This window comes from Echeneis naucrates, chromosome 14, assembly GCF_900963305.1.
Source record: "Echeneis naucrates chromosome 14, fEcheNa1.1, whole genome shotgun sequence".
In the NCBI taxonomy this organism is placed as follows: Eukaryota; Metazoa; Chordata; class Actinopteri; order Carangiformes; family Echeneidae; genus Echeneis; species Echeneis naucrates.
Window position 1 is genome coordinate 18,249,465 of NC_042524.1, and position 27,779 is coordinate 18,277,243.

The 27,779-nt window shown below is 40.5% G+C and overlaps 3 protein-coding genes across 4 annotated transcripts; 1 reads left to right on the forward strand and 2 right to left on the reverse strand.

Annotated features, from left to right (window-relative positions):
* Positions 1 to 1,679: 1,679 nt before the first annotated feature.
* stt3a (STT3 oligosaccharyltransferase complex catalytic subunit A) lies at positions 1,680 to 8,862 on the reverse strand. 2 transcript variants are annotated; one of them, XM_029518838.1, is made up of 18 exons: positions 8,810 to 8,836; positions 7,911 to 8,027; positions 7,753 to 7,813; positions 7,545 to 7,666; positions 7,204 to 7,349; positions 6,759 to 6,849; positions 6,561 to 6,667; positions 6,307 to 6,471; positions 5,806 to 5,986; positions 5,531 to 5,686; positions 5,323 to 5,414; positions 5,067 to 5,222; positions 4,290 to 4,478; positions 4,083 to 4,199; positions 3,903 to 4,005; positions 3,395 to 3,583; positions 3,010 to 3,125; positions 1,680 to 2,242 (listed from the first exon to the last, which is right to left on the reverse strand). In XM_029518838.1, exons 2-18 carry the CDS (start codon positions 7,996 to 7,998, stop codon positions 2,204 to 2,206), a joined length of 2,118 nt encoding a protein of 705 aa, XP_029374698.1. In that variant the 5' UTR covers positions 7,999 to 8,027; positions 8,810 to 8,836; the 3' UTR covers positions 1,680 to 2,203. The 2 variants fall into 2 exon arrangements, with proteins under 2 accessions (XP_029374698.1, XP_029374697.1); XM_029518837.1 differs by having other exon boundaries at positions 1,681 to 2,242; positions 7,911 to 8,031; positions 8,810 to 8,862.
* Positions 8,863 to 9,372: 510 nt separating this feature from the next.
* ei24 (EI24 autophagy associated transmembrane protein) lies at positions 9,373 to 17,684 on the reverse strand. The gene is made up of 11 exons (XM_029519299.1): positions 17,564 to 17,684; positions 15,796 to 15,932; positions 14,059 to 14,204; positions 13,508 to 13,568; positions 13,055 to 13,121; positions 12,843 to 12,967; positions 12,158 to 12,277; positions 11,494 to 11,605; positions 11,302 to 11,413; positions 10,814 to 10,888; positions 9,373 to 10,734 (listed from the first exon to the last, which is right to left on the reverse strand). The coding sequence occupies exons 2-11, from the start codon at positions 15,835 to 15,837 to the stop codon at positions 10,572 to 10,574; spliced, it is 1,023 nt and encodes a 340-aa protein (XP_029375159.1). The 5' UTR covers positions 15,838 to 15,932; positions 17,564 to 17,684; the 3' UTR covers positions 9,373 to 10,571.
* Positions 17,685 to 20,522: 2,838 nt separating this feature from the next.
* On the forward strand, positions 20,523 to 27,761 carry LOC115054004 (beta-galactosidase-1-like protein 2). Its single transcript, XM_029518955.1, has 19 exons — positions 20,523 to 20,646; positions 21,095 to 21,280; positions 21,361 to 21,429; positions 22,040 to 22,135; positions 22,567 to 22,675; positions 22,779 to 22,871; positions 22,998 to 23,079; positions 23,157 to 23,221; positions 23,352 to 23,436; positions 24,232 to 24,369; positions 24,557 to 24,637; positions 24,728 to 24,837; positions 24,985 to 25,131; positions 25,888 to 25,959; positions 26,077 to 26,155; positions 26,259 to 26,346; positions 26,433 to 26,544; positions 26,648 to 26,764; positions 26,955 to 27,761. The coding sequence occupies exons 1-19, from the start codon at positions 20,555 to 20,557 to the stop codon at positions 27,039 to 27,041; spliced, it is 1,908 nt and encodes a 635-aa protein (XP_029374815.1). The 5' UTR covers positions 20,523 to 20,554; the 3' UTR covers positions 27,042 to 27,761.
* Positions 27,762 to 27,779: the final 18 nt, after the last annotated feature.

Here is a 27,779-nt window from a genome sequence, read left to right on the forward strand (position 1 = left end):
ACGGGTTAGTGTGAGCACATCAGCCATTTATATTGACTAAGTTTCAGATTGCTGTTGATTGTTTGTTTCTGAGCTTTCCTGCATGCATCTTTCCAGTCTTGTGGTATTTCACCACCTATATCTTCCATCCGCAGCCTTAATTTATCTTTTGAGGATCCATCAGACCCAGATATAAATAAATTGTGCAAGGATGAAATTAAACCTTTATCGTAACAACTTTTTAAAATTGCTTTCTCTAGAGACTATGTAATACGTATGTCCAAATAATGCTTTTGAGAGGATGATATAAAACTCCTAATTTGAAGGTATTTGAAGAAATGTGTTTTGAGGATGCTAAATTTCATTGACATTTCAAGGACGTAAGTACATCTTCAACTCTGTGCATGTCTTGTGTCTTCCTTAGTCCCTTTTCAGCCCACATTTGAAATCCTGGGTCGTTAATTCCTGGTTTTAAGTTATCATTGCCCCAAAAAGGACTGAAACGTGACCGAGACGGATTGACGGTCAGATCATTACAAGCCTCAAACCAAATGTCAATCATATTTGATACAATACGATTGTCTGTTTTTCCGATCTACTGAATACAAAAAAAAAGGTCCAGTGGAAGGCTAGATCTCACCGAGCGGGATTCTAAGTCTATCCAAGCAGGAGCTATTCAAATTTTTAAGAAACAAAATTACGTCGTCGGCAAAAAGCTATTTTTCCACCCGACCTTCCAAAACTCCGTGAACATCTGTTCGCGTCCTAATCGCAAGAATCAACAGTAATGGGGATAGAAGGCTTCCTTGCGGGCGACTTCTCCAAATCTTTAGGGGTTCAGAGACCATATTATTGGTTAAAACTTCTGCAGTGAGTTCTGTATAAAGCAATCTCACCCATTTGCAAAAATTATTTCCAAAGCCAAAGCGCGTCAGCACTTCAAACAGATATGACCACTCGGTTGAAGGCTTTCTCCGCGTCGAGTGAAAGCAAGGCTGTGCTCTTCGCCGCTCTTTGGCTGAGTAGGATATTCAGGACGCACCTGACATTGTGAAACGCTTGTCTGCCTTGGATAAATCCGTTTTGGTCTCCTCCCACCAGCTTTTTGCAAGAATTTTACATTGGATTTTTGCATCTGAGTTTAGGAGGCCAATTGGCCTCATATTTTCACACTTTCGGGAGAAATGTAATTAGGGATCAACTGATAATCTTAAAATAAAACTGACGTGCTGCTAAATGAACTAGGCAAGGCAAGTTTATTTGTAAAGCACAATTGGACAGCAAGGTGATTCAAAGTGCTTTACAGAGACATTAAAACATAGCATGATTAAAGTTAAACTACAATAAAAGAAGTCTTGTTTTTCCTGCTGCTGAGTGAATGCTGATGCATTACCGATCGACCTTTATCCATGTTGGTACTGCAGTTAGCATGGTCCAGCTGTGGGTTCAAATTCTGTTGGCCTGGGGATTTAGGTGGACCTCGCATGGTCTTCTCGTGCAAGATTCCTTGGTTCAGGATGCACAGATGTACATTCGGGAAGATGCTTTGTTGTTCCTTCAGACAAGTTGAAATAATATCAAAACATTGTGAGAGAATCTTTCCTGTTTAGGCGCCAAATAGTTTATTACCACTTAAATAAGGACATACATACTGTATGATGTTGAACAACCAGTAAGTTAGGGTGACATGTACCTGAGTATCTTCCAACACTTACCGTATTACCAATTCTAACCCAAAATTAATAATGCTGCATGGGATTTAAATAGTAGATCCTATAAATAAAAAAAAAAGTAACAATGTTGACTTGCGTGTTTGCAAGTTACCATTTTTTTCTGTTGCTGTGTGTTTATTCAGTGTGCTTGCTGAGAGGCGACAAAAGACATAACTATTTCATGTTTAACCCAACTTTAATTGACCACATTGTAAAAATCCAAAGTGTTCATAAAAGAACGCTGCTTTCTTTTGACCGGCAAACTCATGACATCAGACTGGATATTGTGACACCAGCTTCCTCTGATCCCAGATGAGGCGTTTTCATTATGACAAAATAAAAAAAGAAAAGAAAGAAAATCATTCACAAAAAAAAAAAAAAAAAAATCTCTGATGCAATTGTCTTCCCCCAAAACAAAAAGTATAAAAACTACTCTTTTCCCACTCATCTGCAGACCACAGGGGAAGGTGTTCAGTGCTGTAAAAGGCTGTTTTCACTGTCAGCTAAGGGTTTTATGTTCTTGAAAGACCCCGGTTGTCCAGGTCTTTCACCTAGAAGATGAAACATAGGACAAGGTTAGACAGTTCAGTTGAAATGCATCTGTACATGCTGAGCTCATACTGAGCTTGTGAATGTATAATTGCATAGCACGGCTGACAAATCAAATTTCATGACTTGATTTCATGTGATCTGACAATCCTCAGATCACAAATTTAATTTGCTCTGTTTTGAATGCTTTCCAGTCAATGCTGCAGCTATTGTTTTCATTCCTACATAACCATAACCAGATTATCTGTTTATTTAACCCCAATTTATTTGGCCTCTAACTAGAACTTCAAAACCTTGAGATAATCATTCGATGAAAATGTAAGTTACTTTGGAAAGCAGCAACATCTAACAGTTCAGACCCTGAGATCATTAACCAGTTTAGCTTAATTGAAGCAATGTCAAGCATTTACAGATAGAGGTGGTGTCCATCGATTTATCAATTAATTAATTTATTATATAATCCATCATGTTGTGTCCATTTCCTTCTGTCACATCTACTGCCACCACCACCACTACCAATACTACTACTACCACCACCACTAATAATAGTAATAACAACAAAAACAACAACAACAACAGTCCTTTCAGTATGTGATGGTGCATGTTTCTGTGGAGAAACTGAACCCTCACAGTGTGGAGGCATAGACACCTTTATTTCTGATTTAGAATGTAGCTGATCTGAAATAATCACATTATGTTATATTTTTGATTCTTTGCATTGTTCTCTTCATTAACTCTGGTGTATTAACTTCTGTACAAGATGCTTTACCTTGTATATCCTAACCAGCCAATGCTCTGTTGTGTAGGCCTCCTCCAACACATCCAGTTCAAAGTCTTTGTTCCCAATCTCAGCATTCCTCACTCGGTCATAACCAGGTGGGCGTTCTGTAGGGAATGGAAAAAAAGAAGACAACAAAATGTATCTTAATGCATCACTCCAGTGTTTGCTGGCAGTACAGCTGATCTCTATAGGTTTTGGCTCCTCTAGATGTTTGCCCTCATGCCTGGTTTTGGTCAACAGTTTTTTATAATTGTGATTAAAATACAGCACATTGTGATCAGCCCAAACTCGATTGTCTATATTTACACGTGGAACTAAGTGGCTAATGCATGATGAGAAACTGATGAGACGGGGCATCAGGGGGTTCACTCACTGGCCTCTGTGTAGACCTGGCCGAAGCGGTAGTAGCACATCTTGTACATGAGGCAGTTGAGCAGGACAGGTGAGCCCTCACGGTCCACTCTGAACTCTCCAGTGGGAGTGTAGTAGTCGTGCTCCTTGATGTGTTTGCCTGTGTCTGTGCTTCCTCCAATTCGGACCATCCACAGAAACTTATTGATGTCTGTAGTAGACAGAGACTATTACACAGGTATTCAGAAAAAACCCTTTGAGAAGGAATGAGGTCAGACAAATTAATTTGCACTAAAGAAACTTTACTGAAAAACAGCTGCTGTTGACAGGATTCCAGCTGGGAGTGTAAAAACACAGTAAACTTAAGAAATAGGGGGGGAAAATTGGATGATTTTCCTGAACAACATTTCCATTAATAGGAAGAAATCACATCACATCCGCTGGTGTCTGATAAAATGTGGTAGCTGGAATGAGTGTGTCCATGCCATAGGTGCTTCATTGACTCTGATGGACTGAGTCTCGGTACATACCATCTGAGGAATAACCCGTCAGTCCCCCGAAGATGACTAGGACATAACTGACATCCAGCTCCCTCATGATCTCATAGGCTCGCTCTTCTGTGGATGCCATGGCCTACAGGACAAACAGCAGCCCTGGTCAACACAGCAACACTTTATGCAACATGACAGACCTGGATGAACCCAGCTCACCTGTCCAACTCGTGAGATATGAGTGTTGTTCCATGTGTTGTTATCCACCAGAATGGTTCGATTAGCCATGGCAGTTATCTGATAACCATAATCCCACCATGACATCACTTTGGCATCCTGGAAACACAGTCAAATGTATGATGTCAGATAACGCCATTTCCCGCTTCAACAGCTGACATTTTCTTTAAGTCTCTGGTTAGGACTGACCTCTGGGGTGTTGTGGCGGAGCCAGTAATACGCCTCTCTGAAGTCATCGAAGATGATCCGGCTGCCATCACCTCCACGGGCTGACAAGACAATTGAGGGAGAGGAGTAGGCTTCGCTGGTCACCCAGGTGGAGTGGAACGTGTATGTGATAAGGAAGAAGGCCATAACCAGAATCATCCCACTGGCAACCTGGTGGGTGAACAACAGATGATCAGGTTTTTAACCTTCTGTATATCAGCTTTTAGTCTGCCTAATGAAATAAAACATATCTTGTGCATCTTGATTATCTTTAGCTATCAAATAAATTTAGGGGAGTGAAAAGTTCAAAATATGCTTCTGAATTGGAGTAGAAATATGAAGCAGCAATAAATAGAAAGAAACAAGTAAAAGAGAAGGACTGCAAAATTTACACAGAAATAAAATATTCAAGGTTGTTAAGATAATAACTTAATAGTCTAAAAGACAGCATGTAATTTTCATACAACACTTTTCAAAATCAATTTTCAAAAAGGCCTGAGGACAAACAACTTAATATCGACTATAAAAAAAAAAAAGAACGAATATCAAGATGTGTTTAACCAGGACTGGATTATCTTGAATTGGCAGAGCTCTTTAAACTGGCTTTGTACCTTCATTAGTGTTAATTATTGTGTACCCAGCTGGATTACAATGATGATGCTTAACCAGATTGAGGTTACCTGTCAATTCATGTGCACAATGTACAAAACAACCCCCTCTGATGAACCAGCCCCTTGAACCAGTGTGCCAATTGCTTACTTCGTTTTTGATGGGGTAGGTGGAGTCCTGCTGCTTCTTGTTCTTCTTGTCTTGCCGGCTCACATCCAGATTCTTCATGTACGTGGTCAGCACCTGGGACACACCAATGCCTGACAGGATGCACATAACTGGAGCCAGCACCAGCATTAGACGCACCTGACGATACAAACAAAACATTTAAAGATGGCGTACAGTCACAGTTTAAAATAAATGAGTCCTTTCCTTTCACCTATCTGTGGCTCTGTACAAGACGTACCATGACAGCTGAGAAGTACATGCTGGTAACGCCATACATGATGATGAAGATCCTAGCATCCGACAGGTTGTTGAAACAATAGTAGAGACCAACTGTAAGGAAAGGAAAGGTATCTGTCAGAAATCACCCAACTGTTATACAGGGTAACATGACAGTAAGTATAGCAGTGATCATACAGTATAAGCCCTTTGCTACTGTGTGCACTAACCTGGGAACATGAAGACAAGCAGCTGGAGATCGAAGTAGTATGAGGACCAGGTGGTGGGCTGGTGCTCAGAGACAGAGGCGATGATTGGGATGTTGTTCTTGGCATATGAGGGGTCGAGCAGGGAGTAGAAACGGCCGGTCCAGGGAGAGATCTTACCTAAAGGAATAACAGTTTAGGTCATTCCAAAGCAGAAGAATGAAATTCAGAAGCAAATGAAGCAGGGCTAAGTGTGTGTATATACATATATATATATTTATAAATAAAAATATACTCACCAGTAAGCATGAGCACAGCTCCCACAGAAAGCAGGATGAAGCCCACCAGGGAGATAACGCTCTTGAACAAAACTTCAAACTGCTGAGCGTTGAGTTTGCTGCGCAGGTAGTCCACAAAGGCATGAATCTGGCACAAACCAAACATACCGAAGGCTGCCATGTGCTCCGACGACTGCACTGGCTGGTTAAGAAAAGTAGAACAGAGACATGAAAAGGGTTTTCTTCGTATTGAAAGAAAAAAAAAAAAAAGTTTTATTTCGATGTTGCAAGATCACCTAAATCTCTGGAATTATAACTATTACATAAAAAAAAAATAAAAAACTAAATAGAATAAAATGTATTTAAATTAAACTATTTATTCACATTATTTTCTCAAAGCCACAGGGAGCCACGGGTTGCCGACCCCTGCCATAGATGATGGCATGTCTTTGTAAATTCCAGCCTTGGACCTTCAAGCCAAGGCACAAGAGCCTGAGTACTACTGCAATAATTTCACCTTACCTGGAAACCAACGAAAGAGATCTGCATGGAGAGGATGGTGCCCAGACAGTACACTGTGCAGTAAGCTACATATATGCGATGAGAGAATCGGCCTGTAAGCATCAGCACCAGGACGTGGAGGGGGATGAGGTTGATCAGGAACACGTAGCCACCCCAGGAGGAAACCTACATACACAAACACATCTTGTCTTGACCTGTGTAATCAACAACGAATTCCTTCGGTTAAACCTGTAGGGTTTTGTAGATCTACTCACCATATAGAAGTAGGCCAGTGCACACATAGACGACCAGTAAACTGAGCCTGTTTTAACAGCTTTTATCCACATGTAGTAGGTTAACAGCATGCAGAAGATGGCAATACCTAAATAAACAGTAGAGGGATTTCATTAACGATCTTGTTAAGATACTTTGCCTAAATAACAATTTGATAACAATGCACGACATGCACATACCTTCGTTATCATAGGAGCCAGCAACAGAACGAGAGATATACCCGGGCACCACTGCAATCATGGCAGCAGCCAGTAGCCCAGCACCTGCATCCTATGGAGACACTGGCTGTTCAGTTGAAGTGAGTTGTACATATATACATTCCAGTGAGGCCATAGTAGGGATTTTTCACATTATCAGTTCAACTCTCCAATTATCGCCACTCATCCTATGTAGTAAAGTACATTTCTAAATCAGAGAAAATAAACCTATTGAAAATTATGCAAATTGTATGAGCCAATATTTTTTTAAGTTGGTCCATCCCAGTATTGGTGGGGTGCACATTTCTACATCTGCTGCTTTGATGACGACCATTTTTATGACCCAAGTCATTTTCAAATTTAATATCTTTTTAATATCTTTTTCTTGTGCGAGTGTGTGATATTAAGTGACATGTCAGTGCTTTACCTTCAGCTCCTTTGTGAAGTGGTAGGTGACAATGGCAGTGAAGGACGAGAACAAGGGAGCCAGGAAAACACAGACATTTCGGATGTCAATGGTGATGTGAAAAAAATGTAGGACGTGGTACAGGACAGCAGATGTAATCATCAGTCCTGACGAAGGAAGAGAAAGGGAGACATTATATTACATGTTCAGGTAAGCGCTGCAATAAAAGCAGACTCAACACATGAGGCTCATTCACATCTCCTTTCTGAATCTCATACAAGACTTGAACTTTTATATCAAACAAGTTTGAACTTGTAATTGTTTTCTTATACTGTTCTTTGGTGATTTAATTTGATTTGTACCTGGATATATGGTGCCACCAATGATCCTGCCCAGAGGATACCATGCCCTGTCATCAAACCAGTTATGAAACTTATAAAATCCTTCTTCTGCCAGGAAGCGGGTGGTGCGGTAGTTAAAGTACCTGAGGGAAAGGATAGACAGAGACATTACTTTAGGCAGAAACATCAAACAATCCTCAGAGATAACCATGATACAAGTAACACTTACGGATCGAACTCATGGATGACACTTTCAAACCTCAGGACAGAAAAGAGTCTGGTGGAGAATGCTGAAGAAAAGAAAAGCACACACTCAATCCAGATGCTTTATTTATTTATGACTAATAGGGAAACAGCAGTGGTGTGTGCAGGAAGATTGGGACTCACAGAGGACAGCAGCCATAGACAGGATGAGCAGCTTCAGCAGAGTGTCCTGCTTCTCATAGGACAGACGCAGGAAGCCCAGCTTGGTCATTTTGGCGAGGTTAGGGACAGCTCACCTTACTACCTGAGGGAGGAAGACAAACACTGAAACACTGGAGAAAAGCACAGCACAGGCATATGTGGTCCACCACTGATTGAGATGTTCTTCACTTTCAGAAAAAAAAAGAAGATTAAAAAAAGAAAAACGCTTCCAATATCTTTTTTAAAAAAAGTTACATATTGATAAGAACAATCAAAGTCTTCAAATCTTGCAGGAGTGAACTTCCATGTCCAGCCAACCGGATAAGGCCACGCACTAAGATGTGGCGTCAGGAACCAGGAAGCGCCCACTGTGGAAAACTTCTGCAGGTACTCATGGGTGCCTTCTTCAGATTTGGCATTGACAAGTTCTTTTGCAAAGTGAAAACACAAACCATCAGGCTCAGCAGAGCTCTCTTTTGACGCTAACTGGGAGGGCAGCAGCATCAGAGCGAGCCATGGAAGCGCTTAAAGCTTCACAGCTTCCCAACACCACACAGCAAGAAACCGCTGGCAACTACCGATAGCTGCAACATTTCTACGTTGTGCGCGTTAAAAACGAACACACAATTTGTTCCAGATTAGACAATATCGCATAGCTGCTCAGCATCAGGCCGACTAGTGCTGATGCTGCCTCCATCCAGCTAAGAAGACTGTGAGTAGCTAGGGAGGCTAACTTGCTAACTGACGTAAAATGAACAACCTAGCTCTCGATCTTATTTTGAAAATACCACCTTCACATATGGCAACATGACAACATTCAGTAATAAAAATCAGAGCTCCTAAATGAACGCAAAAGTTTATTCATTAATGTTCAGACTCACCCGCTCCGCTCCTGTTACTCATACACTTTTCACACACAACCTTCACGGTTTCCTCATCCCGCCCCCGCCGCGCAGCTCTACGGGTTTATTGGTTGAGTGTCAGTCAATAGTAAATATACTTTAATCTGATTGGTCGTTCGGATGTCTTTCAAACTTGAGACCATGCTTTGTGGAAGCAGTGTAGTGACGTGTCCTTAGTGAAAAAAGGCCACGTTTCGCCCCCTGTTGGTTCACCACCACAATGGCAGGAAGATGTCCCAAATTGCGCCAAGATATATGACAGTCACAGATAGTTCTGTGGTATGACATGTTATAACTGTCATTCTCCCTGTGAGTTTCCGTCTTTCCCTAAAGTCAGTCAAACTGTGATGACAGTGCAAGCTTTCTCAAGTGACTGCCTCACTGTCAGCATATACATGCATTACACACTGTAACATACATTCCCCACCCCTCCAATATTTTAGAGAGAATGGTACTGATTGCACAGCCATTAGTTTCCTGCCATGTCATAATGTTATATAAACTGTAGAAAAAACCTGAACACATTAATCAAAATATTGAATAAGGACCAATTTTATTGAAATCAAACGCATTACTTTTACAAAACCTCACTCACAAATGTCAGTCTGCATGAACACCGTTTTAAAATTGAAGTCCTTCCCCTCTGGTGAGTGAATGAGAGCTCAGTGACTGGGTGGCTGTGTGGTGGTGGGGTTCTGGTTGAACATTCAGCATGTATTAACACTATGTACAGCACAAAAAGCAAACAGCCAATGATCTTTAGGGACCAGTAATAGTAGCTTCAGGTCTCTTGGGGCAGGGAGCATACTAGAGCAAGCAGGTTAGGCTGATCACTCATTAAAAACTACGGGGCTCCTTCCTTTATTACAGAGCTTAGCATTGTAGTGGTCAATGTGAAATAAACAAAACACGCAGCATTTTGGCAGTGTCATCTCACATACCCAGAATAAATTCAGAATGAAAACACTGAGGCAGCTTTTCCTTTCGCTGGTGTCACTTGCAAATTCTGTACATCTCAGACAGTAGAGTGAGATTACGCCACAGGATGACAAACCAACCAACCAAACACATAACTAGAGTGACTTTGTTATTTGGTTCCCATGATGAAGGTCATTGATCCATGTTGTAGCAGCTCCTGCACTGATTTGCAAACTCATTAACATCCTGGCTTTGGACTGTGAGAGGTCATTCATGGAACTGGTTGGATATAATAATTTGACAGAGAAACAGATTCATGTCTAAATAAGCATTCAATCTGCGAGGAAGGAATTTGCCTTGCAACTTGGTGAAAGAACTGTGCTTCGCTCCTGAATGCGAAGAAGCCCCTTTACAGTAAAAAACCTTTAGTCACACATTTCCTTCAATATATTAAACTAAGTGATTTCTTGTGCTGTAATTTATTAAAGGAGATTCACTCAAATGGCACATTATACAAAGAAAAAACAAAACAATCAAACAAACGAAAAAGTCGTAAAAGAAAACAAGTCAAGAGCTGAGTACATAACGTGTTTTTAGAGTGAGGCACAGGGCAGTCGATTTTTGTGTCACACTGAAAATGTGTCTGGTGGTTTTCTGCAAGAGAATAAACAAAGGGCCAAAGATATCAGATAGAAACATGTAAACCCTTTGTTCTAAACCACATATCATCTTCATTAAGGGAAATCCTTTAGGAAGATTCACTTTTCACGCTGAGTGAAGCCACTCATCAGCTGGAATCACATCTATCCTTCAAGTGGATCCATCACTGGGTAGGCATGAGTCTCTGGCGACTTGGGGAAGTGTGAGGGGAGGACAGCCTCTCTGAAGAGGTGGACAGCGTTAGGGAGGACTGCAAGTGGACTGTCTTGTGGAACAGCTTGTTGCTGATCAGTACAACCAGAGAGAAGAGTCGCAGCTGAAAGTGGCTGAAAGAGCAGAGATGTAATCAGCAATTCATTGATACAAACAATTTAAAAGGAAAAAAAGTTTTTACTAAGCACTTACTACAGCTTTGTCGGTGTCTTAGCCTCATTAGCACTGATGATGAACAGAGGGAAAAGGATGGAGAATAAGCAGCCACTGGATAGAAAAGGAAGACAAAAAAAAAATTTACTGGAGGAATTATCAAATATATAAAAAATCTATTTACCAGAGAGTAAAACATAACTTTGGGGCAACTTTGTACAAGTTCATGAAGCTGGTGATCAGTTTACTCAATCAATCCTTAAATTAAAAATAATGTCCAATATGACATATTTCAAAAGTTCAAATCCACCTTGAAAAACTTTTGATAGAAGATTTTAAAGGTGCAACACTAGTGCCTACCTAAGGGATTTCAGCTCCAAACACTATTAGAGATGTGGAAAAAATTTATATTTTTGACAACTGCAAAGTGCTGGGATGTCTAAAGAACATGCAAAGAGAACTCAACGACAACAAGAAGCCCTAAACTTAAAGTATACAGAAGTACTACAACCTGTCAGCAGTTTTACCTAATGATGTATGAGGAGGGCAGGGCGGTCAACAGAGCCATTGGTAAACCAAAGCCAAAGTAATAGGGCCAGTTCCTCTCGATATTGGACAGCCGTTGGTGCATCTCAATACCTTGGACAAATATAAACAGACAAATTTTTCAGTTCTGCACCAAGTGTAGATAATTTGTAAATATAAGGTAACTATCTTACCATGGTTGAACCAACGATATTCAAAGCAGTAGAGGGAATAAAGCAGAGACATGTGAAGGAGACTGACCATCTGTCCAATGGCATCAATGGGGAAGAGGCTAACAATCATACCCTTGAGAAACACAAAAACACAATAATATTCACCAAGGCTTTAGACAATCTGCTCATCTCATTTGTTTACAGAGAAGAGATTTTGTCTAATCTGTGTGTAGAAAATAAAGCAGATGAACTTGTGGTGCAAGGGGCCTTCAAAAATAAATAAGAAATTTTTCACAAGTTCCCGGAACAACTTCTCAGAAGAAAAACAATATCATGTGTGATGCCAGAGAGTGATATCTTTGAGTTGGGAGTCAGGAAATCAAAGTGCTGGGGATGATGCTGCTAATGGGCATGTTTGAACAGCATGACTTTGTGGATCACTCTGCAAAGTGTTTAAACAGGTTACACACCGCCCAAATATTTGGTAAAATTTGAGCCGTTGATAAAGCATGAAAGCAATTTTACTCTAACAGATCGAACAAGTGAGTGAATTGAAGTGTGAGGAGAGCCAGACAAAGTAGCTCTGGGTGTGTGCAATGTGTGATTTTATAGAGCTGATTAACAGAGTCACCCAACATTTTCACAACATCAGCTTGTGTATAGTTTCTCTGTGTTTAAGCTGTACCTGAATGAGGAAGAGTGCCTGGAGGAGGAGGTTGAAAAGCATATCTGCGATGATCTTACTAACGCTGGGGAACGGCTGAGCTTTACATCCAGACACTTCAAATGCTAGGTCAGCAATATCCTGAAACACAGAAGCAGACAATAGTGTCTGTAAACATGAAAATGATAAAAACTGAGATTTCAAATACAACAATCGGTGCCTTTATAATAGTAAAATGACAGGAGATAAAAAAATGTCTGCTGTAGTTGAATTAGGTGCAACTACAGTATTTGTTCTGACTACTTCAAAATATGCTGTATACCTGCAGGTCCTTCATAATAAAAGCCCTGTCCATCCATTGATGCCTCTTTCATATTGTATTTCCATTTAAGTCCAAGTTGGTCTTTTACTGTTAAATATCTGAAGCCACAGGGTCCACAAAAGATTCTCTATCTATTGTATAAACAGTAATTTTTGCAATTTTACTGCTTCAGAATCAGCCTGAAAGAAGTAGGCTTTTTTGTCAGTGTCTTCTGTATTGCAACCCAAATGTGGCATCATCTGTAAAATATGCTATATTATGCAGCTGTTAAGTGTGTCCCTTTAATTCAACTTTGTGTTTGTGTAGAGGGATTTGTGTGTAGATTTAAAAATGGTGCTGGTTATGTCATGACATCATGACAGCGTAGCAGTGCAAGGGCCTAACCTGGAACCATATGGCATTGACTATCTTGCTGAGGACAAACAGAGGGAGAACCCAGAGTGCGCTGAAGACGGAGGTGAGGATGAATTCTAACCAGGACCACACACTGCCATGGAGAGATGGGTCACCTGGGCAAAAGAAAGATAGCTTGTTACCTGACTGGTTTTGCCATAAGACAGACAACCTTCCACAGAACTTCTAGCAACTATACATACCAATGATTTTTGCAGTGAGAGTCTGCAGCAGTGGGATAAACACCCGGTAAAAGAGAAACAGACTGAGCTGGAGAGGAGATGAAATGTCATTACTCTTCAATTCATAAAGAAGTGAGGTTTAAATGACTGACTCGTGCTTCCTCACACTATAGGGTTTTCTGAAAATTACATCTACCTCAACACATAACAAGCACTTTAAAATTGAAAGAATTCTATGGTGCTTTGAATCAATATAATCAGATCTGTCATTTTTAGGAGACCTACAGACAGCACCACTGAGACAGAGGCCATGAAGGTTACACAAGATAAGTGTAGCAGAGCTGGTTATCTGAGATAATTTTTGCAGTTGACATTTATGAGAAAAAAATGAATGCTAGCCAAACTACCATCAGTGAAGTGCATATCTTCAGCTGTAAAATCCACTCTGCCATAACAGTAGGTTAAGTATCTTACCCAGAACACTCCTCCATTCCAAGCACAGCACTGAAAAATCCTACTGGCTACTTTGGGTTCACTGAAACAGAAAATGCATAATCACACTGGCTATAGAATATTCGAGGAAGAGAGTGGCTTTATTATATGGTTAGTTTTTCACAAACCAAAAAAAATGATCTTGTTTACAAGACAGAAGAAAAAAAAGAAAGCTTTTTGGAAATGGTTCACACCAAGTTCCAACCATGAGAGTGATGTTAGTCATGAAAGCCACATTAAGATTGGTGGACATAACCTTTTACAATTCTGATGTATTAGTGAAAGGTTTACTAGGAAAAAAATCTGAAAGGCTAATCTTAGTGAAATTGTGAAGCTGTCTTGGAGGAGTTATGATTAGGGTTGTTTTTCAGAAGAAACCAGGCAATGGCATGAATTATAATGATGTTTGAAAAGACATTACACTTATCAATGATAATTTCTTTATCAGAGTCAGAGTCAGAATATTGTAACACAGCAACAACTATGAAAGAAGAAATGCAACCAAACTATTCAGATTTTTATGCTTAACTTACTTGTCTGGTTTACGCTCCTCACTCTGGGCCCTTCTCTGTGCCAGGGCCCCACTGGCCCTTCTCCTCCGCTGCTCTTCCCTTTTCTGCTGGATGCGGGCATCCAGCTTGGAGATTGTCCCAATCCCCAATATGGAGTCCTTGATCCCCTAGACAGCCAGCAAAACCGAGAAAATACACTAGGTCTACTAAATTGTCAAATGGCCTCGGTATTGAGGACTCCACGTCTCTTCCAGTGCTTGTTGAGCATGAAATATTTCAAACCTATGTATGTGGTCATATTCTCTCCGTTCAGCCTTTTTGAAGAGATTTTTGAACAGTGCTTTATGTTTAAGTTTAGTTAAACTCAGACAAAACTGAAGTCATTGTCTGTGGCCCAACGAAACAAAGAAAAAGAGTTATCTGTCACCTCAAGACTCTCTCTCTAAGATCTAAAAATCAGGTTAGAAATCTGGGGGTAATTTTAGACTCAGACTTGAATTTTAACAGCCATATTAAATCAATAACATCAACAGCTTTATATCATCTAAAAAACATTTCCAGAATCAAAGGAATAGTGTCTAAACCAGACTTGGAGAGCATAATCCATGCGTTTGTCTCCGGCAGGTTAGACTACTGTAATGGCCTGCTCACTGGACTCTGGAAATGAGCTGTAAGACAGCTGCAGTACACCCAGAATGCTGCAGCACGAGTCCTGACTAGAACCAGGAAATATATGACCGTATTAGTCCAGTGCTCAGGTCTCTGCACTGGCTTCCTGTCGCTCAGAGAATAGACTTTAAAACAGTTTGCTGTTGCTGCTGCTTGTGTACAAGTCTCTTCATGGTCTAGCACCAAAGTACATCTCTGACATGCTTGAGTCAAATGAACCCTCTCGGGCTCTGAAAACCTCGGGGAGTGGTCTGCTGGTGGTACCCAGAGTCAGGACTAAACATGGTGAGGCTGCATTCCAGTTTTATGCTGCTGTCTGGAATAGTCTTTCAGAAGACTGAAAACAGTTCCATTTAGGCGTGCATATGACAACTGAAAGTATTTTATCTGTGCTTTTTTTTTTAGCTTTTAATTCATTCAATTATTATTATGTTATGATTTATGCAATTATTCTATCTGCCTTCTTTAATTTTTTCTGTATCTGTAAAGCATGTTGAATTACCGTGGGTACATATTGTGCTCTATAAATAAACTTGCCTTGCCTATAATTTCCCTAGAAGGAAGATATTTACCTCATAGTTACAGTGTGAGATGGCTTTTTAACATGCAGGTGGGGGTTATTTTGTGCTCTAGAGATATGCTACATGTTTTTTGACTATTAGAATGAATAAATTTGCTTGGCCAAATGACAATCAACCAAAACTGTTACACTCACAGCCCTCTTAATTGGCCACATCTTCATAAGCTTCATAATATTTTCTAACAATGTAATGATCTGAATGCAATGAATTGTAATTTTATAAAGATAAAGCATTTTCAGTTTTTATTGACACAATCAGAAACATGATATTTCTAAAAAACGGTGTATTGCAGTGTATTGAAAAGTGCTATTATAGTTAGACCAACCCATTCATAATACTACTGTACTAAATTAAGTTAGTGAGTTTATATTGCTGGTATTTAAAAAGCAGGCTAAATGAATCTATTCGTATGACTGCATGAATCGGTTTCACAGATCACTGCGTCAAGTACCATGTAATTGTGTGTGTGTGTGTGTGTGTGTGTGTGTGTGCGTGCATGCGCACTGACCGTCGCAACATTGCGGAGGAAGGCCCTGACGCTGTCTGTCATCTCTGGACCAGCTGCAGATCCATCAACTGCAGAAGCGGGGGGGGCTGGTGACCTGGTGGTCAGCTCTCATGGCAGGGAGGGGCTCACCCAGGAACCTGCAACCACACAAGTAGAAGAGGCAAAGTGAGGACAAGGGCTGATGGTTGACATTCTTCTAGCAATGATCTTACAATTAGTGGTATGCTGAGTGACACAGTTGCTAACAGCCTATTTTGGATTGAATGTACTTGCAGTAAATAGTAATACATAGTATTAGTATAAACGGTAACTGCAATTATGCAAGTAACATTTATGTGTTTTTATTTGTTCAGAAAATTAGCCCTTTATGAGTGGCTTAGACCGCTGAGTGATTTGAGACATGGGTCTCAAATGGGATAAGTGGTTAAAAATGTGACTGTTTTTCAAGTACATTCATAAGGATACAAAGTGCTTTGTTGCTGTGATTTTACTTAAAGAACAATAGAGGCTGCATACAGAACATGATGAAAAACATTCTGCCACTGAAACAGTTCAATGTGAAAGAGCTCAAATCAAATCAGATCAAATTTATTTATATAGCAGCAAATCATAACAAAGTTACATCAAGGCACTTCACATATAGAGCTGGTCTAGACCAAACTCTTTATACAATGATTTAAAGAGACTCAACAGATTCCCTGATGAGCAAGCACTTGGCATCAGTGGAAAGGAAAAACTCCATTTAAGAAGCAAAAACCTCAGGCAGAACCGGGCCTCGACTGGTTGGGTAGAGCGAGGGAGGGAGGGAGGGAGGGAGAGGGAGAGAGAGAGAGAGAGAGAGAGAGAGAGAGAGAGAGAGAGAGAGAGAGAGAGAGAGAGAGAGAGAGAGAGAGAGAGAGAGAGAGAGAGAGAGAGAGACAGGCAGACAGAGAGAGAGAGAGAGACAGGCAGACAGGCTGGCTGGCTCAGTGTCTCTGAGCTTAGTAGCGTATCATTAAATATGTGCCATATCTGGGAGCCATATGGTTCTCTTCTAATGTTATAAAAACATCTTCGCCAGCCCATCATTGATTTAAAAAAAAGTTTGCCAGTGATTACTAACGTCCCCTACTGCTTTAAGGATAAGCCTTCCTTTGTCTTTGTGCTGCAGATAGTCCAAAACAGTGCCTGTACACAAACTAGTTACCAACTTCACAAACAGCGAAGAGCTCAGTCGAACACGATCTGATTACATGAGCTCAGTAAAATGCATGAAGCACAGCTACTGTTTGTTTATTCAATGCTCCGATTGTCCTGTCTGTGGTTCACAGTCGACCCATGGGTTTGTTTACATGCTGATGTTTTACAGCAGCAGCTTCGGCTCTGGTTTGTTACAGTGGTTTTATAACAAGGTGAAAGAGAAGCGGATTTCCAACAGGAGTCTTCTGGTGACAGTTTATCTAAGTTAGCGTTAGCAAGCTGAGTCAGTGTGTTAGCTCAGATAGCTGACAGCGGATAGTGTTAGCCGGCTTTGTCCGGCCTGATGAAAACTCTTAACAGTGTGACATGTAGACAGCCTCTGTGTAGTTTGTGTGGTCAACACGACGTCTCTGGTCTGCTAAGGACTGACTGTGCATGTCTTCGTTTCTGCTCTGCTAGCTTGTCTGTATATGCTGCTAGCTAACATTCAACAACTAATCTAAGTATTGTCTTTTCAGTGGAGACAACGATGAAAGCAGCGGCTAAAGTGGGAGACAGAGCTCACAGTTAGTCACACGGTCTTTCTTACCTCATGCGACAGGCTCAGCGTTGTAATAACGTCTTTAATTGTTTCCTTTAGTCGCCTTTAATGCCACAACAACAACACTAAGCACCACTTGCAGTCAGGGCCGTGGACTACATATTGCGCAAACTCCGACCGCTAAGGGACACGGGAAGTGTAGTCCACCGAGTTTGAGACTGAGGGAGGGTTCATCATAATGATATTAGTTTAAAGTTTCCTGTTTGAACAGTGGCGGGAAAATGCACACATTTATTTCTGAATACGATCAAATATTCATTCAGCCGAGAATATATTGTTATTGTTTTTAAACCCTTTAATGATAAGATAATCTACAGTCTAAAGATTGGTTTCATTACCAGTCTAATATTTTTGTTTATATATTTTTCTCCAGAAAATAACGGAAAAAATAGTAAGAAGAAGAACTGACAAAAATTTTCAGAGTCAAGATCAAGATAAAATGGCCTGTTTTGTGTGTCCAAGTGTCCAAATCCTGCAATAATCAGAATATGGCCCAAAATGAAGGGCCACTGTTTAAAAATTGAATGCATCAAACCATTTGATCATCAGTTTAGTTGCTGGTTCGTTATTGACAAATTGACATCTCGTTGTATCTCTAATCCATAGAACTGCATATGTAGACAACTATCACCACAGTTCTGTTTAACCAGAGTAAAACCTCCACAGATTCTCAACACAGCCACATTTATGTTTGGATAATCCATATGGGTTTGTTTGGCCCTGAATGAATGGATCCATTTTTGTCAAGTGACTTGTTCATGATGTTGTGATATCTCACGGGTCTTTACAAAGAATCTTTTGTAAAAATGTTTTCCTCCTCACATTAATGGAAACCATCAAAACTTAAAGACATTTGACTTAATTTCTCTTCAGATGTGGAAGCACCACACAGTGGGATCTGCAGATTTATTGGGATCCAACTTTATGAAGTTGTCCTGCACTTCAGGGCTGAATAACACAGGAGATCATAACGGGGTCTGGAGGACCGAAGGCCTCGGCTGAGTTAACAAAGTGATGGTTGGGGAGTGAGGCCATGCAAGGCTAATCAGTGATAACAGCATTTTTGAATACCACAGATTTTGATGGGTGGATTCCTTCGACTTGACTGTTTTCCAAAACGTCCCTTGCTTCAGAACCCCACGTGGTGAGTTTGTGCTTGAGGTAGGGGAATTTGACTTCCCTGATTGCTTGAGAGGTTTTATTCCTGTATTGCCTGCAGGTAAGCCATTCAACAGGAGATTGGGAGGAACAGGCTTTCCGCCAAAGGCTGTTTTTTTGATGGATAAGCTTTGCCAACTCAACCAAGGACTGGAATGATTCTTGGTCCTGACTCATTTCAGAGGGGCATTCTTATCAATGATTGAGGTGAATGTATTTTTGAAATTAGACCATTTATCATCTAAGGAAGGGATAGCATTGACTCTGTGCCAAGACACCGCTGTAACATCATAAAGAAAGCCCTCCATGTCAGAGTTCTTCAAAGAACGCTTGGTCACAATTATTGGCAGGCATTTCACCGAAGGGCCAGAGCAAACGCATGAAATGGCACAGTGACACTCACTTGGTTGAAGACTCCTGATTGATAAGTGCATAGAGTGTTAGTAAGAATGATGTCAATCAGCGTTGAAGGGGAAGGAAATTTGGGATTGGGTCTAGTAGACTCTGGAATAATTTGGGAAAAGTTTAGAGAATCAAATTGCCCCAAAACTGTTTCTGGGGGTTCGATCATATCCCACTTTAGATTGCTTAGAAGAATAAATTGAGAGGAAATATATGGTACAAGGAGTTCATTAAATGCTAGGCAGAGGGTGCTCTATAACAGACAGCAACAGTGAGAGAGAAACTTTTTGAGAACACCACAAACTCAAATTTGTTATGGACTGACTTGAAAGAGCAACAGAGCAGTGCAAGTGGTCCTTAACACATATAGCTACACCTCCTTCCCTGGTGGCTGTGTCCTGATGAAATACATCGTAAGCTGGTATCAAAATATTATACTCATAATCATAATCAGTTACATAAAATACAGGACTGTTGAAGTTGAGAATACAGAAATTGAGCAATGCATTCCACCACTCATGGTGGATGATGTACATATTGTGTAATCCGTTTCTAGGTGCTGGAGCCAACCCCAGCTCACACTGGGTGAGGGCGGAGTACACCCTGGACAGGTCACCAGTCCATCACAGGGCCAACACACAGAGACAGACAGAGACCAACAACCACTCACACTCACACTCAGACCGACAGTGCTACAGCGCTAACCACTATATGCCACTGTGCAGCCATACTTTGTTTTGTCCTACCATATTTCATTTTCACATTGTATTATTCCATCAGTAATGTTTGCCCTATAAAGCTACTGTATTTTCTTCCCTGGAGTCCACCTATGAGAGATTAGATTATTTATATGACCAGCATTAGTTTCATGTTTAATGGTAATGTAACATTATCATCATTTTAAATATTACTTCTCATTAAGAGAATAATTTGGTTTTGGTTGTGGGTATGTATATCAATGTATCACTCCTGCTGTGCTGCATGCTTGCAGGTTTATCACATATAACAAATTAAACTTCATAATACACAGCAATCTTTGTCGTCATTCTTGATGTTGCTGAATAATTTCAAAATAAGACATTCAAAAAAATGCCACAGTATTTTCATGACTGTGTTTATATTTGGATGAATCTTTCATTTTGATGCAACAGTAAAGTTTAAATGTTTAGGTTTTTACTTAAAAAATTAATATTAGGGGTATAATGTCATAGGATGTAGCTACCTTACCAGTATAAGTGCAGCCAAACTGAGAAGTGACAATGCTTTCAAACCCAGTGTGTGAGGTTTGTTAGATTTCCGAGGCTCAGCAGGGGCACTCCTACTGGGTGGTGCTTGAGTAACTCCTGCATTCTGCTTTTATCTGTGTTCAACCACTGCTACTGTGCTTCAACAGACTGCTGTCCATGTCAAACACCATCCATGGTTGTCCTGAGGATAAGTAAAGCCCACAGAAGGAAATATGCACTTATCTGTATGTGTGTTGTTGGGTTCATCATGTACAGATATCTGAGGTAAGTCACAGTTACTGTTAATGTCTCACTTTACTGTGAATAAATGGTCTGTTTAGTTTTTGTCGATGTAAGAATATGACTTCACAATTAATGTGTAATTTCATACTATGAATTACTAATACTGTAAACTATGCAGCTCCAAAAGGTTCGAGTGTGGATCTAAAGCTGATATTCAGGACATAATAAAGTGCAACCATTTAACTCTGTACCTCATTCTTTCGGATATCAGATTTGCCTTTGGCACATTTTTAAAATGAGTTTATATACAGCATAACATAAAGGCTGTTATTGTTATTGTGACGTTTTTCTAAATTCTAACATGTTTGTGCTGTTTGCCAACAAAAGTGGTTTGAAAAATATTTATCAAGGAAGTTATGTTGTCAATTAACACAGAATGAAATCAGACTACTTTGACTGTAACGCAAATAAACCACAACTCCTCTTTCAGCATGCAGGCTGGGGGACAGAGAATGAGCAGGAAGGTGGGCCTGAGCGCCAACTCGTCCCAGTTGACCCTGGAGGGAGAGCCCTTCCAGCTTATTGGGGGATCCATCCACTATTTCCGTGTGCCAAGAGCATACTGGAGGGACCGCCTGATGAAGATGAAGGCCTGTGGCATCAACACACTCACTACGTAGGGAGATTACCATGCATACATTGTGTGTCATAATTCTAGTCACCTTCTGAATGTTAACAAAAATAACCTCATTGTAGGTATGTGCCATGGAGTCTGCACCAACCAGAGAGAGGGCTGTTCATCTTCCACACGCAGCTGGATTTAGAGTGAGGAGCAGTTTGAATCTGACCTGAATACAAAATTGTTCCTTCTGTGCCATACCCTGGGAGAGTACTCCATACTATCATTAATGCACAAATGACCACTTGACAAATGACAAATGAATTCTCGAATGTTTCTTACACTCTCTTGTTGTCATTCCTTTTCATTCTTTCTGTTTTACTGTTGCTGTCTTCTAAATGTCTTTTTCTATTGTTGCTGCTTCTAAATGAAGTGCCTTACGTTGCTGAGAGGATTTCATTGTGCTGTTATAGACATCTATCCTGCACATGACAACAGCTGCACTCACAATGTTCCCAGCTCTGAGGTGCGTTGGGAATACTCTCCCTTTCTTCAGTGCTCAGGGGAGAGGCTAGAAGCTATAGTCTCACCTGACAACAGGGGCATCTCCACAACAACAGCAACCTATCAAGCAATTAACCACACAATGACGATAAGTGAAGAAGGATATGAGGCTTTTGCCTACTGGTGCTGTTGCCAGGCACATTTCACACTCCTCAAACACTGAGATATGAGATTGAACGCAGAATCTAAACTTTGTGTTTTTCTATATATAAATCTGATGAATACCCTTCTTTCTGTCTTGGTTGGTTTCAGAGCCTATCTCAACCTTGCTGCTGAACTGGGACTGTGGGTGATTTTACGTCCAGGTCCTTACATCTCTTCAGAGCTCGACCTGGGAGGATTGCCAAGGTGGTGCCAGTTTCCTTTGCACACAACTATTAGTGAAACATAAAAAAAATCCTGGACCCATATAGGCTATGGTTTAATTCTGGTTTGGGAATCGTTGTTGCGTGTCATGATATAAGCAAACATGTCATGTGTATGTATGAAAGCATATTACAGATTTAAACAAAAAGTTTAGTTGGGTGAGCTCTGCCCGATATGTGCCCTGGAATAAATAGAATTAAGTTTAAAGTGGCTTTAGCCCAACAGCTACTTGACCTGTAGCACAATGTACCACATTTTCTTACAAATAGGGCAAGAAATTCACATCCTGCTGAAAGAGAGGACTTGACCAGTTATGTGGTTTGTGCACCATGTTAGATTGACTATGGCTCCATTGTTCTTGTAGCTCTGCAGCCTTAGTCAAAACTCGGCATTTGTTTTCTGTCTCTTTGCAGCTGGCTTCTCCGTGATAGCAGCATGAGACTGAGGACCACTTACACAGGCTTCACTCAGGCCGTCAACATATATTTTGACAAACTTATACCAAAATTGGTTCCACTGCAGGTCATTTCTTTTTCTTTTTTTTACCATGGACAGTGAAGACAAGTGTACTGCAGCTCCAGTTCATTTGATTTGTGGCGTTATTGCGATCGCTTGTGTGTTTTAGTTCAAGAAAGGAGGTCCCATCATTGCAGTGCAGGTTGAAAATGAATATGGATCCTATGCCAAGGATGGAAGTTACATGCTTTTTATTAAAGAGGTCTGTGACAAATTAGCTTATTTAGAATTCAATGCATAAAACAACGCATAAACTAGATATTAATAGAACTGATCGGTCTGATGGTGGGCATAGTCTGAGACTTGACATTCTTCTTAATTTTGAAAGGCTCTACAGTCCAGAGGGATCAATGAGCTCTTGCTCACATCAGACAACCACAACACATTGAGGTCAGGGGGTGTAGAAGGAGGTACAGTGTATTATTATTATTAACACACACAAACATACACAATAACACACTCATGGAGCTGACTTTGTATCTTATAGCCATCAGATCAGCCAAGCTGCAAAAGGTAAATCAGAGAGACATCCAGGATTTAAACGCTATCCAGGTGTGTACCTCGCTTTTCTCTGCATGCCAATGTCATTTCCAAACACCCGGGATGTTAAATGGAGGAGTAGACAATCAGAAATTAGTGAGTTATGTTCTCATTTTGTTAACTAGTATTTCCTGTTTTTCAGCCCAACAGCCCCTCCATCGTGACGGACTACTGGACCGGCTGGTATGATGTGTGGGGTGACCTCCACCATGTGCTTCCTCCAGAGGGTAGTTTTATGGATTAGTAGATGAAACAAACCCTTCTCTGTTTCTTGTTTTAAATCGGTGAAATTAGTTTATATTCAGTAACTCAGGATAAACCCTTATATGTCTCCTGCTATCTGGGTCATATTTGGTACTTAATTAGGTAAATGTCAGAAATGCTTTTGATTTGGATTTGACACATCCATGTTTTCAATAGATGTCAGATCTTTGCTGATCAGTACAGAGGGCTCATTTGAGCTTATCTTTGAACATCAAGAACATGAAATTATTGTAAATAATAATAATAATGAATGCCTCACTTGGTTTAGTTATTTATGCAGAGAAAATATAGTAGATTTAAACACAACATCTGCAACATCAAAAGCTACCTTCTGGAGATGAAGTTATATATGCAGAGATACAATAACCTGTATCTCTGCACCTGAACCAAGCTACTTTACCCCACTTTTCTTACACTCTTCATACTAGCAGACCCTTTGTGACTTCTCTTGACAAAGTATTCATTTTTACCTTACCCAGCAGCATTTGATCTGAAGTCACTGTCAGCTCTTGTAAACAAATTATTTCTGTCTGTCTCATTTGTCTTAAATATTTCCTACCACTACATGCAAACAATGTCAAAGCAATGCAAATGTTAAAAGTCATGCCTGACTGACTTTTGAATGAATCAGTGTAAACCTGAGTTGGAAGTCAGCAGTCAAAACTGTTTCGCTAACATGATGCAATGGCTTTATTCTGATTGCAGGTAGCTGTGTGTTTTGGAGTCAGTTTTTTTTTTTTTTTTTTACATGTTGACAGATATGGTATCCACAGTGAGGGAAATCCTAAGGAGAGGCATGTCCATCAACCTCTATATGTTCCATGGAGGCTCCAGCTTTGGCTTCATGAGTGGAGCACTCGCTGATCCTTCCTACAGAGGACTGGTTACCAGTCACGGTTGGTTCCTCTTCGTTATGCGCTTTGTCACAAACAAATTAGTGGGGCCCTTAATGCTAATTTTACAAGATTTTATTGGAATGATGAACCAAGTCAGCACTTGGGCCTAGTGCTAAGAGAAGTATTTCCCTTAACACCCAGCAGGTGGCAATGCATGCTAGATAATGGGTTGCATTATGTTCTGCAGATTACGATGCACCCCTGTCTGAAGCTGGGGACTACACTCCCAAATACCATCTCCTCAGAGATCTGTTTTCTCGCCACAACAGTAAGTTTGGCTCATCACATTGATGAGAATCACATGATTCTCTTACTTCCATGATTCTGTTACGGTTGGGCTGATCTTGTCTCTGTGCAGGAGGCCAGAGTTTCCCTGACATGCCAGCCCTGCATTACAGGGAGGTTTATGAATCGGTCATCATGTACCAGCACCTGTCCTTATGGGATGCACTGAGCTTCACTGAGGGAGTATGATATAACATTAAAATAATAAGAATAATTGGTAAAATTGCAGTAACAAGAAGAATTATATTATCTTACATGAACAAAAACAACTATTCTTTTCATTACAGATGTAGATCAAAATATATTAATTAATATTAATTTTCTCTGCAGCCATTTAAGTCACCCAAACCAGTAAACATGGAGAATCTACCTGTGAACTATGGGAATGGACAGTCCTATGGATACACACTATATGAGACTACCATCACCAGTGGAGGATTATTGAAATCTAGAGACAATGTCAGAGACCGAGCCCTGGTGAGTCCTCACTGTCATGCTTGATCTTACTGACAGCATGGTGGCATAATGGTTAGTGCAGTTGTCTCACAATCATAAGGTGGTGGTTTCGGTTCCCAGCCTGCGGCTTCTTTGTGTGGAATTTGCATGTTCTCCCCATGTCTGCGTAGGTTTCCTCCCACCGTCCAAAGACATCATGTTTGGGTTAATTGGTGACTCTAAATTGTCCGTAGGTGTGAGTGTGAGTGGTTGTTGGTCTCTGCCTGTCTCTGTGTGTTGGCCCTGTGATGGACTGGTGACCTGTACCCCACCCTCACCCAGTGTGAGCTGGGATTGGCTCCAATACCACCCCACGACCCAGAAATGGAAAAGCTTTCTTTGAGATTTACAGTAGATGATTAGATGTCAATGCACATAATATGAAGCTCGAGCCGGCAGCTTGTTCGTTTAGTTTAGAATAAAATAATGGGAGGCCAGCCAGCCAAAGGTAATGAAATCCATACACCAGCATCATTTAAATCCACTGATAAATGACCCAATTCAGTTCTGACAAAAAACAATGCAGCCATTCCAGATAGCCAGTGTGCCCACTGTGCATTTCAGATCATACAGCGCGTGAAGGATAAATAAAGTTGTGCAGAAGACTGTGCTTTTTTTTGGCCAACCCAAAGCAATCTGGGATGTCTGAATATCTGAGGTACTTCATTTGAGTCAGGCAAAGTTTATATGCTCTGCAGCATAAAACAATTGATTTTATTGCCAAATTTTTCTTCCTAGGTGTTTGTAGACAGAATCTACATTGGCCTTTTCAAGCGCCAGCGCGTGGAGCTGGCCGTTCCTGATGGAAAGGTACGGCATCAAGCTGGATGACAAAGGCAAATGTCCAATAAATACCATTCTGAGTGCCTGAATGTGATGGGTGCTGTTAAAACTCACAAAAGACATATGAGCAACTATTCCCTCCAGGGACGACGTACTCTGAGTTTACTGGTGGAAAATTGTGGACGAGTTCACCAGGGAAGGGACCTTGACAAACAACATAAAGGTGACTGACATACAATATGGAGTTCATTTGGATTGCATGCTATTAAATCACTGAGGCACTCAGTGTGTTGTGTACAAGACAATTTTGATTTGTACTCTTTCAGGCCTTGTGGGAGACATTTTCTTAAACAATATCCCCATGCGGGATTTTATAATATACAGCCTGGATATGAAGCCGAGCTTTATTGATAGGTTTGTAAATTTTATTAGATTAACACGCTACATATCACTTTCATTTTGCTGTAATGGTGATATTGAAGTGGATGCCTCATTTTCAGTCTTTATCAGGCACCATGGAAAAGTCTTCCTGACACTCCCAGCTACCCTGGATTTTTCATGGGAAGGATGTTTGCATACGGGTATCCAAGTGACACATTTGTGAAGTTGCCAGTAAGTGTATCACAACACATATTTCTTGCATGGTGAAGGGTTTTTTTTTTGTGTGTTTTTTGGGAGAAATATTTTCACACTTAAATTGTCTTTGTGTCCTCAGGGCTGGGCGAAAGGTGTCATTTTCATCAATGGGCTGAATCTGGGCCGTTACTGGTCCATTGGCCCCCAGCAGACTCTCTACCTCCCCGGTCCCTTTGTCAACAGTGGAATTAACCAGGTACGTCTGTGAACAAAGCAACACCTGAAATGCCCTGAATTGTTTTCTTATCTATTGAGAAGATATATTTACATTAAACTTTCAATTTTAGCCCGGCATCAAGTTCCTTCAAGTGTTTTGACCGAATTACATTGTTTGAGCACTGCAAGTCTCTATAGACTCACTGTCTCTCACTTTTTCTCTGCCCAAGGTGATTGTGTTTGAGGAGCAAGAGGGAGATTATCAAGTCCACTTTGAGGATACACCTGACCTTGGCATGGCGGCAGACATCCAGTGACACTCATGAGCACATTGTTTTTTTGTGCATAAAAATTGTATCACATCAGATCAAACCTTCAAATTCAGAGATACAGATTTTATTGAAATCATCTTTCTCAAATTCAATACTTAAAATCTATACACACACAGCTCACTCCTTAGACAACCATCTATCAAAGACAGAGTGAGACATGTTTGTGTGGAAGCAATTTATAGCGTGTGTGCATACAGTACCTGTAGTTCCAGTGACTCTTTACAATAGAACATAATCCTTGTGCACATCCTCTTGCCTATAGATTCCCAGTTAAAATGTAATATTCTATGTTTGGGGATGGCAGGTGTGTGTTTGTATTAGATTTGTATTTGTGTGAATATTTTGCAGTGTGTTGGGTTCATGGGACAACATGACAAAGCAGCAACATCAGACCTCATTTTAACGTGGAATATTAAGGGTTTGGATACTTTTCACAAACAATGACTGACCACATTCTGAATACAGAAAGAGTCGGAGAGAAAAATTAGCATTTATAAGCAGAGCCACTGGAAGCCAGTGGGGTATGAAATCATCACTTCCAAACCAGCCATCCATGGTGGGAATAATTAGACTTTGTATTACAGCTATTTAAAAGGATGTGCATCCAGTTTTTAGAGTAATGACTTCATATCACATTGACTCCCACAAGCATAACTCACAACTAACAAGTGCATGGTACCAGTTAAAATAAAAATAAATAATTCTGTGGAGAAACCTTCAGTC

What these genes read in the sequence shown, in the direction of transcription:
- ei24 (XM_029519299.1), bottom strand. Translation starts at nt 15,837, where the DNA reads ATGACAGACAGCGTCAGGGCCTTCCTCCGCAATGTTGCGACG. An exon ending in TCCTCCGCAATGTTGCGACG is followed by an intron (nt 14,205 to 15,795) that starts GTCAGTGCGCAT and finishes CTGGCTGTCTAG; the next exon opens with GGGATCAAGGACTCCATATT. An exon ending in GAGGAGCGTAAACCAGACAA is followed by an intron (nt 13,569 to 14,058) that starts GTAAGTTAAGCA and finishes TTTCTGTTTCAG; the next exon opens with TGAACCCAAAGTAGCCAGTA.
- stt3a (XM_029518838.1), bottom strand. Translation starts at nt 7,998, where the DNA reads ATGACCAAGCTGGGCTTCCTGCGTCTGTCCTATGAGAAGCAGGACACT. An exon ending in CCAGGTCTACACAGAGGCCA is followed by an intron (nt 3,126 to 3,394) that starts GTGAGTGAACCC and finishes CATTCCCTACAG; the next exon opens with AACGCCCACCTGGTTATGAC. An exon ending in GGCTGGTTAGGATATACAAG is followed by an intron (nt 2,243 to 3,009) that starts GTAAAGCATCTT and finishes TTCATCTTCTAG; the next exon opens with GTGAAAGACCTGGACAACCG.
- LOC115054004 (XM_029518955.1), top strand. Translation starts at nt 20,555, where the DNA reads ATGGTTGTCCTGAGGATAAGTAAAGCCCACAGAAGGAAATATGCACTT. An exon ending in ACACATTTGTGAAGTTGCCA is followed by an intron (nt 26,545 to 26,647) that starts GTAAGTGTATCA and finishes TTGTGTCCTCAG; the next exon opens with GGCTGGGCGAAAGGTGTCAT. An exon ending in TCAACAGTGGAATTAACCAG is followed by an intron (nt 26,765 to 26,954) that starts GTACGTCTGTGA and finishes TCTCTGCCCAAG; the next exon opens with GTGATTGTGTTTGAGGAGCA.